Source organism: Gracilinanus agilis, chromosome 2, assembly GCF_016433145.1.
Source record: "Gracilinanus agilis isolate LMUSP501 chromosome 2, AgileGrace, whole genome shotgun sequence".
Classification (NCBI taxonomy): Eukaryota; Metazoa; Chordata; class Mammalia; order Didelphimorphia; family Didelphidae; genus Gracilinanus; species Gracilinanus agilis.
In genome coordinates this window covers 364,969,369-364,984,495 of record NC_058131.1, presented here as the reverse complement: position 1 = coordinate 364,984,495, position 15,127 = coordinate 364,969,369, and the positions used below count along the sequence as shown (strand labels likewise).

At 38.1% G+C, this 15,127-nt stretch overlaps 1 protein-coding gene across 2 annotated transcripts in view; it reads right to left on the bottom strand.

The window, feature by feature from the left end:
- The window catches only part of UBTD2 (ubiquitin domain containing 2), a 63,469-nt gene extending 48,412 nt beyond the window's left edge, over nt 1-15,057 (bottom strand). The window contains exon 1 of one of the 2 annotated variants that reach the window (XM_044661681.1): nt 14,923-15,057. In XM_044661681.1, the coding sequence (XP_044517616.1) occupies nt 14,923-14,992 (70 nt within the window). In that variant the 5' untranslated portion in view covers nt 14,993-15,057. Of the gene's footprint in view, nt 1-4,992; nt 5,081-14,922 lie in introns of those variants that run through there. The other variant, XM_044661683.1, reaches the window with a different exon arrangement.
- Nucleotides 15,058-15,127: the final 70 nt, after the last annotated feature.

The following is a 15,127-nucleotide window of genomic DNA, read 5'->3' as shown; positions in this document are numbered from 1 at the left end:
ACCCTTGTCCACACACTAATGCCCTACCTAGTTCATAATAGCACCTGAAAAATCATCTAATATGAATCATCATTACAAATATACTTTTCTGAACACTGGATACTTCCAACACTGGCCCATAAGGCCCCTGTATGAGAAATAAGCCATTTAGTAAAGATTTAACAATATCATAAACCTCACTCAGGAATTCCTATAACGTGATAACTATCACTGAAGCAAGCTGACATCAAAAAACTTAGGTACAACCCACCAGTGCAGCCTTCTACACAGCTCTATCCCATAACCTTATCAGACAAAACAAAGGCCTCTTTCCTATTTAATAAGTGCAAAGAGAAGCCCAATCAAAACAAGAAGGTAGTATTTCATAATGACAGTTCAACGTCAATTGTATTCTGTTTAGTCAACTTGATTTGGTATTAACATCGTTTCATCTGCATGATCACTATAATTGACCATGTTAGCCTATAAACTTCTATGATGCATTTTTGCTATTAGAGGGACAAGCATAATATTAAACTTTTTAATACTTGATGGTACCACTAAAAGAGGTGGAACAAAAACAAGTGGAAAAGCTCAAAAGACTTTATAATACAAAAGGCAAAAGGAATTGGATTCTACTTATTTTCTACAATCTACAACAAAATAACAATTTATGAAATTACATAGTCTCTTTTTGAAAAAAATATTAATAATTAGTTAACTTGTATGGAATGCCCACTATGTTCAGGGCATTGAATAGGGAGGGAAAAGGAGAAAATGAAACAAAAAAAAAATGAGACACTATATGTCTATCATTTTCTGAAGAAGTTTCTGAAGGGGAGCAGAGTCAAGATGGCAGCTTGGAGCGAAAGGTGAAACCACTCTAACAATCCTTCCAAACTAATCTTTAAAAAGCACTTCAAAATGACAGGAGTCAAAAACCAACAGCAATGCAGAGTGAGGGGGCTTTTCCACTGAACACACCTTGAAAGGTAGGCAGAAAGTTGATTTTCATGGGATAAAGGGGAAGAGAAGCAAATCTGCACACAAAGGAGTGCTCACCAACCATCCCCCACCTACTGTACCAGGTTCAGAGCCTGGGCATAGGCCAACTTTGGGATCCCAAAACCCTGCTTACACCAGCAATGGAGCACCCCAGAACCCACAACAAATTTTTTTTAATGAATGTTAAAAAATTGGTGTTGTATGTAATTGGGGAAAAATAAAATATATTTTTTAAAAACCCTTAGCTTCTGTGTATTGGCTCCTAGGTGGAAGAGTGGTATGGGTGGGCAATGGGGGTCAAGTGACTTGCCCAGGGTCACACAGCTGGGAAGTGTCTGAGGCCAGATTTGAACCTAGGACCTCCTATCTCTAGGCCTTACTCTCAATCCACTGAGCTACCCAGCTGCCCCTAAAATATTTTTTAAACCTCAACAACATTCTAAAGCCATTTAGTAGCAGAGCTGAGATTAGAATTTAGAGCTTCAGACTTCTAGTCTGGAGGAGTTGTTCTTTTTTTAAAAAACTCTTATATTCCATTTTAGAATCAATACTAAGTATTGGTTTGAAGGCAGAAGAGCAGTAAGAGCTAGGGAATTGGGATTAAGTAATTTGCCCAGGATCACACTGGTAGGAAATGTCTGAGGTCATATTTGAACCCAGGAATTCCTGTTTCTAGGCCTGGTTCTTTATCCCCGGAGCCATCTAGCTGACCTTTGGAGTTGGAAGAACCTGGGTTCCAATCTGGCACCAGATACTTCCTACCTGTGTGAGCCTGAACAAGTAAGTCACTTACCCCCTTACCACTCTTCTGACTTTCAAAGACAGAAATTAAAGGCTTAAAAAAAAAACAACTGAATTTGAAACTATTTGGGAATACATCTGTGAAGACACACAGCAAAAAACTATATGAAGATAACTATAAAATACTATTTACAGAAAAAAAGCAAATCTAAATAATAGATATTAATTGCTTTTGGTTGAGTTATGACAAAAAATTAAAATGACAATTATTACATAATTTCTTTGTGCAGTTAATTTTTCCCCATTCTAAAGTACTATAGAATTATTTTACAGAACTAAGGAAAAAAATGGAGGTTGAGAGCCATGCATGACTAGAGATGGATTTTAATCTAGACTCAAAAACTTTCTAGCTCTGATTCTGGGTAAGTCACTTAACCTCCATTGCCTAGTCCTTACCCACTCTTCTACCTTGGAACCAATACACAGTATTGTTTCTAAGACAAAAGGCAGAGTTGGTTTTGTTGTTGTTGTTGTTAAAGAGATAATTAGTAAACAATTAGAAAAGAAAATGGTGACTATAAAGTGTCATCATGGCTTGGGAAGAACAGGTCATGTCAATCCTATGGATGACAATACTGATTTCATTTTTGTCTTTCTATCTGCAGGACCTAGCACATAGTAACAAGTTAAATGGTTAAATATCAATTTGGCAGGAAGTATCCAATGAAATGGCCCTGTGCTACTGGACAATTTTATCAACACTTATATGGCATGCTCACTGGATTTGCAGATAACAAAAAGATAGAAGGAATAAAGTCAGGATGAAAGTAGAGAACTAGATGACAAAAACCAAGATACAAAAAAATTCATAACAAGATAATGCTTGAAAAAAATAGAATTCAATAGGGATGGATTTCACTTCTTAAACTTGGATTTTTTTTTTTTTTGAAAAATCAACCTTATTACAAGAACAGGACAAAGATGACATGATTAAGCAACAATGTGACTGAAAAGGTTATGGGAGTTTTAGTGGATAGCTAGTTTGGTAGGAGTCAAGCCAGCAGTGGGATGAAGCAGACAAAATGTAGATATGATCTTGGACTGCTTTAAGAGGTATAGCTTCTAGGAATAAGATATTAGTTCCTTTGTCCTCTCCATAGTCAGACCACTTCTAGAATACTGTGCTCAGTTCTGAGCATGGCAGTTTAAGGACAATGATAATCTATATCTATAAGACTGGACCAGAGGCAGCTAGGTGGCACAGTGGATAGAGTGCAAGTTCAAATCTGATCTCAGAGACACTTACTGGCTGTTTCCCTGGACAAGTCACTTAACCTGTTTGCCTTAGTCTCTTTATCTGCAAAACAGGGAATATAATAGTAGCTCTACTTCCTAGGGTTGTTGTGAACATCAAATATGATAAAAAGTGTAGGCACTTAGCATAGTGTCTGGCACAAAGTAAGCACTAGATAAAGATACTAGCTATTTTTTTTATTACTACTAAGGAAGGCATGGTAAAAGAGATGGTAAAAGGCCTTGAGTCCAGGTCATAAAGACAATCTTATTTAGTTTGGAGAAGACTCAAACTGACATTATAGTAATCCTCAAGTATCTGAAGGGGCTGACATGTGGAAAATGGATTAAGACTTATTCTGGCTGGCTCCAGAATAATGAACAAGGAAGGAAGGGTGCAAGATTTAAATTTAAGTTTGATATTAATAAAAAATAAATACACTGCTTCACAAAGTGGTGTGTTCCTTCATTAGATGTCTTCAAGCAAGAGCTGGATAACCAATTATTATTTATGTTATAATGAAGATTTCCTTAGTTTAAGAATTAGACTAGGTGGATGCCAAAATCTCTTTGAATTTTAAAAATTCTGCAATTTTAAAGAAAATTTCAGTCACACCAACTGACAAAAAACTAAGGTACCCTACTGGGGGTACAGTTCCTAAAGCAATTCTCTAGAGTTTCTGAGACTTTAATAATGCCAACTCAAAAATCTCTTCCCCAAACAGTATGCATTGCTGCATCAAGTGCTCTTTTCCTCATGGCCCAGTAACTTTTATACCAGAACATCTCTAGGCTATTTCACCACTCTCATTACAGTCAAACTCATTTCTTTTCCAAAGTATCACTGTGTTATATCCTTCAATCTGTTCTGAATTGCTGCAATTTTCCTCCAATTCTCTCCTTCCTATCTCCCCTATCAGAGTAGAATAGTTATCAAGAATGGTTATCACTGGTTTCCTTCCTAAAGTAGCATAGAGTCATATTCATTTCTTTCACTGAAGAAACATTCTCTAACCCTATTCCACTCAGAACACTAAGTCCTTTTACACTCCTTTTGTATTCTCATATTATCTAATATGTGCCACTCAAGTTATATGCATATTTTGATTTTTTTCTTTCACTTAGAAGGGCATAAAACCAGCCTTATATCCTCCTACCAAGTGTGACTGGCTTTTGATTAAGAAGCTGAATGACTTTTTTTCCCCCTAAACCCTTACCTTCTGTCTTAGCATTAATTCTAAGACAGTAGAGTGGTAAGGGCTAGGCAACAGGAGTTAAGTAAGACTTTCCCAGGGACACAGCTAGAAGTTATCTGAGGTCATATTTGAATCCAGGCTCTCCCAACTCCAAACATGGGGCTCTATATACTATGCAATCTGGCAGCTACTGCTGACTTTAAAAAAATATATACCAATTCATTGATTAGTAGCACGTTTCCCCATGGTGAGGACAGGGACAATAAAAGACAAAGCAATCAGCTTTCCTATTTGCAATAGTTTAAAATTTCATGGAGGGAAGGGATTACAACTAGCTAAAAGGACTAAAACTTATAAGTGGATTCCAATTATCCATCTATCCTACCATTAACATAACTGGCTGTATATATAGTTAATGAATCAACATTCTTTACTAATTAACCAGATTAAATTGCTATTCATTGTTAGCAAGTACTTTATGTGGATATGTAAAAAATATCTAATTACCATTACATTCTTCAATATTGATATATGGAAGCTCTGAAGTCAGTTTTCATTAAAATGTACATTCATATAATAACTTAACAGACAGTACACACTCAATACAACTAAAAGCCACAAATTAGTCACATAATACACCTAGGGGAAAACTGCATCCAACAAGGTGACTTCAATGCAAACATAAAACTTATACAATATTCCTTGATAAGAGAGTTTTGTAGAATGACCCCTTAATAATTATTATCAGGTTGGGAATAGAAGCCACAAGAGCACATACAGATGGTCAGATGGTCAAAGATGCTTGCCATTGTCATGGAGAGTAAAGTCCAAAAAGAAAAACTATTTCTTATAGATGGTGAGGTCATCTAGATGCTGCTTGCCCATGACAATGTGCCCTTAAACACTGCAGTTCCCTAACTGAGATACATAATTGTTGGCACAGTTATTCAGATAAGAAAAACTAAGTAAATGAATATCTATTTGTCCATACAGTCTGACAGCCAAAGCCATAGATTTTGTCTTTCAGTGCATATACATATTTTGAATAGACACTGGAGATGGACAGAGGGCCCAGAATTGAACAGAAGGAAAAGAATGGACTGGATTGTATTCAGGAAACTGCACAATGCTTTTAATAACTCTAAGCTCCTCCCTGAAACAAAAGCCCATCTTTGTAATAACAATATTCTTTCAGTAATGTCGTATGGGTGCAATGCAAAACCACAGTCTCTGAAAAATTAGTAGTCATGGGGTACCCAAAGGACAACAAATAGATGAATGGCAGATATAAAAAAGCTGCAGCATATCACTAATCATTATTTCACCAATCAAGAAGTTTTCTATTTCTAATGTTATTCAACACTTTTTTTACCTAAAGTAGATTCTTTGGTAGGAGTATGCCACAAATTCTCATATAAAATCAAGAGATCTATCATAAGGATCCCAAACTTGAGTGGAGCAGCTAGCATCCAGTAGAATTCCTATGGTAGTTACTGGAAACCATGGAAATAGGATGAGAAGACACAGATGGTTTATGACCTGTAACCCTGAAAAGAACACCCAGGAACCACATTCACAGGAGACTATCTAGAAATGTTGAATACAAATTAAATGTAACCTGTAACCCTGAAAAGAACACCCAGGAACCACATTCACAGGAGACTATCTAGAAATGTTGAATACAAATTAAATCCCCAGAGTATAGTTAACTGTTACAGATAACCAAATGAGGAATAAGCATTATTGAGCACCTACACTGTGCTAGAATCTGGGGATAACAAAGTATGAATAACCCCAACTTATACATAATAAAGGCAGATCAGGCTGTTAAGGGGCTTTAATAAACAGAGGAGTTTACATTTCATATTAGGGAAAATAGGGAACCACTGGAGTTTACTGAGGAAGAAGAGTGGCATGATTACATTTATGCTGAAGGAAAACCATTTTGGTATCTGAAGGCCGACATAATTAAATCAGTTTCACATTCCTCTTGTAATCTTTGTTATCATTCCTAAAATAATTAAAAAAAAACTTTTATAAAGTAATTTGAAGGCAGCTAGGTGACACAGGGGATAGAATACTGGGCCTGAAATCAGGCAGACGCATCTTCTTGAGTTCGCATCTGGCCTCAAGATACACACTAGCTCTGCATGACCCTGGGCAAGTCACTTAACATCTTTACCTCAGTTTCCTCATATGTAAAATGAGCTGAGGAAGAAAATGGCAAACCATTCCAGGATCTTTGTCAAGAAAATCTCAAATGGGCATCATAAAGAGTTGGATATGACTGAAACACAAAGTAATGTCATGTGAATAATATATTTTGAATTACTTCCAAAATTAAGTAATTTTGAACATTTGATTTGATTTTACTAAGATGTTAATTTTGATAAAAATATAGGCAATTTTGTTTGCATATTGTTCATAAAGTTTGGGGATTTCTTTTTTTTTTCAATGAGAGGAAGAGGAGGGAAAGAAAATGGATTTTTGTTATGTGAGTTAAATTTAAAAAAAAAATAAAGATCTAGATGAGAGGAGATAAGTGTCTGAACTAAAGTGGTAATGTAAATAAATAGAAGAGAAAAGGCGATATTTGGCAACTGATTAAATATGTGGAATGAGGGATATTCATGTTAAGATGCTTGGAAATTAGAATAGTGGTGCCTAAAGTAAAATAAGCAAGTTTGAAACAGGAGTGGGTTTAGAAGGAAGGAAACAGGTACTTTATTAAGCACCTCTATGCTAAGTGCTTTATGATTATCTTATTTCATCCTCAGAAAAACTCTGGGAGTTAGGTGCTATTATTATCCTCACTTTCCAATTGAGGAAATTGAGGCAAACACAGGTTAAGTGACTTGGCCAGGATTATGCAGCTAGTAGTATCCTAGGCTGATACAAGGCCCAGCAATGAATCCATTTTGCTATCTGTCTGGGAGGAAAGATAATCAATTCTGTTTTAGATATGTTGAGTTTGAGACTTCTGAGACACAATCTAAAATGTTTATTTGGCAGATGGTGATGAAGAACTGGGGGCTGGGTATATATATCTTGCAAGTTATCTGCACTGAGATGTAAATAAGCCCATGGGAGCTAATGTGGTCACTGAGAGTGAAAAGAAAGGAAAAAAAGGGCACAGGACATAGTGTTGGAGAACATCCATTAGTAAGGAGGTATGATATGGATGATGATCCAGTAAAATAAACCAAGGCTAGAGGTCAGACAGACAGGAAGAGAACCAGGAGGAAATTCTATCAAGAAAATTTAGAGATGACAAAGTATCCAGGTAGAAAAGATGGTCAACAGAATCAAATGCAGCAAAGTCAAGAATGATGAAGACTGTAAGACTGTGAAAAGACCGTCAGATTTGGCAATTAGTAACTTTGGTTATATAAACATGATGATCTACCTATTCAAGTTAAATTTCAGAACCAATAGCAAAAGAAGATTTTACCAATGTAGCTGAAAACATAAGAACTGATTTCTAGGAACAGAATGGCAAAAAGCTATGATTAAAGTTACTAGGACATCAGAGAATGCAAATTTTACATAATGAAAGACATACTTATTCATATCATCTTATCTCAAAAACTGCCTAGTCTCCCTCAAGGAAGTAGTCCAACACTAATTAGCAGAAGACATATAACTGATATAAGAGGATATTCTACTTGATCTCTCTCTCCTTGATATTCTCTTCTCTCTAGGTTTTTCAGAATGCCACTCTTTGTCCTCCCACCTCTGTGATCATGCTTTCTCGGTCTCCTTTGCTGGATCCTCTAGATCACACCCTCTAGGTGTCCCATAGAATTCTTTCCTGGACCCTCTTCTATTCTCCCTATACACTGTGTCACTTAGTGATCTCCTCAGTTACCAGAGATTTAATAACCACCTCCATGCTGAGGTTCTCAAATCTTCCTCTCTTGCCCCAATCTCTCTGTTGACCTCTAATCTTGAATCTCCAACTACCTTTCAGATATCTCAAACTGGATGCCTACCCTAAACTCAACATGTCCAAAACCAAACTCATTATCTTTTTTTTTTTTAAACTCTTACCTTCCATCTTAGAATTAATACTGTGTATTGGTTCTAAGGCAGAAGAGTGGTAAGGGCTAGGCAATGGGGGTTAAGTGACTTGCCCAGGATCACACTAGGAAGTGTCTGGGGCCAGATTTGAACCCAGGATCTCCCATCTCTGGTGGCTCTCAATTCACGGAGTCACCTAGCTGCCCTCCCAAACACATCATCTTTAAAAAATTTTTATTTTAATAAATTTCCACATAAGTTTTCAGAAGTCATATTATCTGAATGAATTGTCTACCCCTCCCAGAAGGCAAGCAATTTCAATCTGGGTTATACATGTATTATCACACAAAACATTTCCATATTATTCCTTTTTGTAAGCAAATAATTTTATAAAACCTAAACCCCAAAATGTATGCCCAAATAAACAAATGATAAATCATATGCTTTCATCTGCATTCCTACTCCATCAGTTCTTTCTCTGGAGGTAGATAGCATTGTATTGCTGATAATAGCAAAGTCTATCACATATGATCATTCCACAATATTGCTGTTATTGAGTACAATGTTTTCCTGGTTCTGCTTATTTCACTCTGCATCAGTTCACATATGTCTTTCCAGCTCTTTTTGAAATTATCCTGTTCATCATTCCTTATAGCACAATAGTATTCCATCACCATCATTTTGTTCAGTCATTCCAACTGAAGAACATTAGTTGGATTTAGTTTCTTTCAGTTGGATTAGTTTCCAATTCTTTGCCACCACAAAAAGAGTAGCTCTAAAAATTTTTGTACAGACAGATCCTTTCTCATTTTAAAAAAATCTCTTTGGGACCTAGTAGTGGTACTGTTGGATCAAAAGTCATGCATTCTTTTATAGCCCTTTGAGCATAACTCCAAATTGCCCTCCAGAATGGTTGGATCAATTCCCACCAGCAATGCATTAGTGCCCCAATTTTGCCATACCTCCTCCAACATTTATCATTTTCCTTAGTGTCATACTGTAATCTGATAGGTGTGAAGTGGCATGTCAGAGTTGTTTTCATTTGCATTTCTCTAATCAAGAGGGATTTAGGACTTTTTTTCATGATTATTGGTAGTTCTGAGTACTTCATCTGAAAACTGCCTATTCATATTCTTTGACCATTTACCAATTGGGGAATTATTTGAATTCTTATAAATTTGACTTAGTTTTTCATATATTTGAGAAATGAGACCTTTATCAGAGAAATTTGTTATAAAAATTTTTTCCCAGTTTGTTGTTTACACCTCCTAATCTTGATTGCAATGGTTCTGTCAAACTCATTACCCCTTCTCCCAACCCTCAAACCCAATTTTTCTATTATTGTAGATAATCCTTCCCAATCCTCAGGCTAACAGCCTACATGTCATTCTTGATTTCTCACTATCTCTCACCACATCCCTCACACCAAGCTGTTGCCCAAGGCCTATCAATTTCACCTTTGCAACATCTCTCCAATATGCTTCCTTGCTCTCCTCTGATACTGCCACTACCTGGTGCAGTTCCTGACATCATCTCATTATTAATGGACTATTTATTGTATTAGTTTGCTGGTAGATCTGCCTGTGCCTGCCTCAAATCTAACCCTATTTTAATCTATCCTCTATTTAGTCACCAAAAAGATTTTCCTAAAGCATAGGTCCAACCATATCACATCCCTACTCAATAAATTCCAGTGGATTTCTATTACCTCCAGAATCAAATACAAAATTCTCTGTTCAGACTCAAAGTCCTTAATTGTCTAGACCCCTACATTTTTCCAGTCTTCCCACCATGTGCTCTTCCATCCAGTGACAGAGGCCTCCTTGCTGGTCCCCTAATAAGACACTCCATTCTCTTGGGTCCAGGTTTTCTCTGGTGGTCTTCTATGTCTGGAATGTTCTTCTTCTTCATCTCTGCCTACTGGTTTCTCTGGTTTCCTTTAAATACCAACAAAAATTTCACCTAAAGGAAGCCTTTCTCAACCCTTCTTAACTCTAGTGTCTTCCTTCTTTTCATCATTTCCAATTTATCCTGTAGGCAGCTAGGTGGTTGAGTGCATAGGGCACTAGGCCAGGGACTCAGGAAAACCTGAACTCAAATTCAGCCTCAGGCACTTATTAGGTATGTGATTCTAGGCAAGCCACTTAACCTGTTTTCTTTAATCCAATAGAGAAGGAAATGTCAAACCAGTATCTTTGCCAAAAAAAACCCCATTGACAATATGGTCCATGGGGTAAGAAGTCAGGCAGTCTACTGAACAACAACAAACAGAATTATCAAGGGGAAGTTAGGTAGCATAGCAGATAGAGTCCTGGGCCCGGAATAAAGAAGTCCTAAATTCAAACCCAGCTTCAGACACTTCCTAGCTATATGACTCTGGACAAGTCATGTCACCCTGTTTGCCTCAGTTTCCTTATCTATAAAATAAGCTAGAGAAGGAAGTGGAAAACTTGCACCAGTATCTCTGCCAAGAAAATCCCAAATGGGGTCATAAAGAATCAGACACAATTGAAATGACTGAACCAATTTGCCTTGTATATAGCTTGTTTCTGCATTTTTGTTGCTATCTCTCCAATTAAATTATAAGCTCCTTAAAAGTAGGGACTGTTTTTTGCTGCTTTTTTAAATTTCCAGCTCTTAGCATAGTGCCTGGCACATAGCAAGTGCTTAATAAATGTTTACTGACTGACATATATTTCACAATATGGACATATTTTCATATACTGTATAAGCAGCTTAGCTCTATTTTTTCCCCATGTACATCACTGAATTTGTCCAGTTCCTTTAAAAAAAGTTATCAAGCCATTTTTCACCAGTGCTAGCTGATATTTAGGAAGGATTGAGTCAAAACTATTGATAAATTATACTGTGAATGGAAAGTATACATCTTTACAGCTTGAAATCAATGTCATTAACACCATATAGAAACATCATATTGAATACTGGTTTTTAAAATTCCTCCTGACCTATGTAGAAATGGTACATCTTTAAAAGCTACTCGCAATTATTGTACATCTTTCAAAATTATGTTGTTGTGCTCTTAAGAAGACATGTCATCTCCTCTTAAATCTATTCCATTTAACATCTTGGATACTTGGCTCAGCTGATTCTGAAGAATAAGAACTATTAAACTCACAATACGAATTCTAAATAACTACCCTGCATTAATTCAATTATGAGTACCAATAAAACAAAACAAAAATCCATGGATGACCTACCCATTCAAGATTTTCTTCTTGGTAGCCATAATAATATTTCCATGTCTTATTCTACAAGTCATAATTTCTATTAGCAAGGAGTAAAGACCATAATCCCATTGCAGCCATACACTGATTTTTGGGTGGTGACTATATCCCTAATTCCATAAAAGTAATCTTCTGAGGAATTCAATTCTAAAAAACTGTATACCATTTCTACAACTTAGTTAATAGCAAATGAAAAAAGCCAAACCAATAATGTCTAACTAGTCTTAAATAATCTATTTCTTCCTACCCTCCTCAAATTACCTTTAAAAAAAATTAACCCTTATCTTCTGTTATAATAGATATCAGTTTTAAGACAAAAGGGCTAAAAAACTGGGGTTAAATGACTTGCCCAGAGTCAAGCAGCTAGGAAGTATTAGAAATCTGAAACCAGATTTGAACCCTGGACCTCCTGACCCCAAGCCTGGTGCTCAATCCATGGAGATACCTAGCTGTTCTGTCAAATTACCTTTTATTTACTTATTTGGGTCCTACTCTAGAATGTAAGATCCTTAAGAGCAAGGATCATTTGTTTTATTTTGTCCTTGCATCTCTATTATCATCAACAAGCACTTATTAAGGACTTACCATATGGATATGGTACTATGCTAAACACTGTGGATACAAAGAAAGCCAAAAATAAGTCCTCTGTACTCAAAGAGTTCACACACTAATGGCAGAAACACTGTGAAAAGACATTGTAAATAACTATGTTCATACAAGACATAAAGAGAGTCACTGAAGACAATCTCTGAGGGAAGGCACTAGCAATGGGACTAGACTGGGAAAAGCCTCCTAAAGAAGATGGGTTTTTGAGTTAAGTCTTGATGGAAGTAGAGAAGCCAAAAGGCAGGAAGATGAACATTCTAGGCATGGGGGACATCCAGGGAAAAGGTCTGGAGTGAGGAGATGAAATAACAGCAAGAACAGCAATAAGGCTAGTGATGTTAGATCCTAGAGTACATGAAAGAGCTAGGTTGTGAAGAGCTTAAAAGTCAGAGGATTTTATATTTGATGTTGGAGATAATAGGAAACTCAGGAGTCAATATTAGGAGGGCAGTGACAGGTTTAGACCCCTGATTTAGGAAAATTAATTTGGCAGCTGAATGGAGGATGGGTTGGAGTAGATACTTAAAGTAGGGAGACTAATAAACTGGCTACAGAAATAGTCTGGATGACCTGTACCAGGGTAGTGGCTACAGGAGTAGAGAAAAGGGTCTTATATAAGAGATGTTGCAAAAATAGAAATACAACATGGTGAGAGATTGTATATGTGATAGATTAGATGTGCACTTGGAGTGCAAGCAAGGGCTCCAGATTGATGCCAAGGTGACTGACCCCTAGCACAGTATCTTGCACATAATAGAACTAAATAAATATTAAATAAATCAAGAAATTTGTTTGGACCAGTACCTTTGAATAAAAGATGATCAGGAAAGTACACTAAAACTTGAAAACACAGCAGACACTGATCATGTGTAGTCAGATAAACCATACTATATATCATCACATCAGTGCTTCCTTCCACCTTCCCAGTACAGTACTATTTTTATTGTGTATCTAGTTTTCAACTTGCCATCTAATAATACTATGTCACTCAGTCAACTACTAGCTGAGCTTTTTCATAAACTAATTCACTAAGACTTCCTTCAGTGAGAGCTCAAGATATTTGCTCATGACTTAGTTACATCCCTGTGCCCAGAGGTTTTAATAAAGTGATGGGGTTAAAGATCATGTAATTCAGGTAAAAAAATAATCTTAAAACATAAATGCTTGCCTGGCTCAAAGAGTAATACTAGAGGACAAGCAAGTTCTATATATATTTTATATGAGAATCTATTTTTCTCCTTTATCTAAAAATTCACTTCAGCAACTATCAAAGGCACTCTATAGTTCTAGGCATCCAATAATCCAACAAACTAAACACCAAAACTGTTGTCCATAAAATTCAAAGTTAATTTCTACAAAGCTACAAAACCTGTGCTAATGTGAATAGAAAAGGAATTAAGTACTGGACCTAAATGACCTAGCTGCTAGCTGCTAGCACAAAACTTTATACATAATAGGTGTTTAATAAATGTTAATTACACCAAACGGACCAGATTTCATATATAAGAATCTCCTAAATGAGACACCCTCCACCAAAACAGATCAGTGATTTTTTGCAATTTATACTCTCATATAGTTTTCTAGTCTTAGTTGGTAGGAAATCATTAAGTGAATTAACTTGCCTAAGGTCAGAAAAGACGTGGGTAGGTGGTCCTGCTCAATCAATCAATCAACATTTATTAAGCCCCCAAAATGCCCACTGCCCTATCTCCTCAGTGCCACATTGCCTTTCATGAGTACTATGTTTAAAAGTTACTTGCCCCCGGAAAGATAAAATTGTATTTTCACAAAGAGATACTGACCTGCAATTACTCTAATTGGCAAATGAGTATCTAGTGACTAAATTAAGTAATTGTACTTTGGGTTAAGAATAAGAAAAGAATCTCAAAGTGCGGATGAAATAAGTAGGTAAGCCATACTGTTTAAGTAGATAGATGCTTGGAAACTAGTGTGATTAGCACACCAGGAGGGCACTACCCTCAATCCAGTTAAAAGCAAAAAGTTTTAATAGATCGTTTCTCAACCCTACACCCTTTCTAAAATACTCGAGACTCAAACGGAACTCCATAAAGTTGCACGTTCCAATGGACAAATTAGAACCACCAGAGCAGCTGTCATTTGAAACTCCCGAAAGCTGAGACCAGTCAACTCCGTAAAACAAGGGTGCAGAGAGGGGGTAGCGGGGGCTACGTGGAGATAAAAGCATTAAGCTCCAACATTCTCCCCCCACCCCCACCCCGCCCCAATCCCTCAATCCATTTTCTCTAGCCCGCGTGCCTCCACCCGCTTCCTGAATAATTAAATGGGCTAGAGAGTAAATCGTCCCTAAACAAGGGAGTGAAGAAAGCAGGGGATCAGAAAGCAGTGAAGTCTTGAAAGCAAAGAGAGATGGATAGATTTTTTTTTTTTGAGGTGGGGAGGTCGTGTTGGGGAGATCGGTAGGGATTTGGGGTTAACAGAAGCCTGAAACTAGAGACTCCCTCCAGGAGTGGAAGAAAACACAAGCTGAAGAACAAAACCCACCCGTGCTGGAGGTTCCGGGACCCGCAGTCTGTACCGGAGGCAGCCGAAGGACCCCCCAGCCGAGCCCAGGGGGAGCCTGCCCGGCCCTATCCATGTGCAGGAGCCGGGGGAGAGGAAAGGGGTGACGTGAGGGAGATGACAAAGGGGGCTTCAGCCGGGCTGGGGGAGGGGAAGGGGAGGGTCTCCGCGGGAGTGGGCATCCCAGTGGGGGAGGCCAGTAGCCCGGGACGGGAAAGGCAGCCCACTCACCCCCTCCCCCGGGGCCTGCCCAGGGAACAATGGGGGGACGAGGCTGCCCCCTGCCGCTCACCTACCTCCGGTGCCCTCCGAGTTCTCGTTGAGGCTGCCCGAGGAGTCGTGCTGGGCGCCCACACACCCGCCCATGGGGGCGGCCTCGTCCGCCTGCTTGCCTCCTCCTCCTCGGTCGTCGCCGCCGCCGCCACCGCCGCCGCCGCTGCAGCCGCCGCCGCCGCCGAGGTCCGGGCAGGCGCGCTCGTGCTCGGCCTCCGCCCCCCCCCC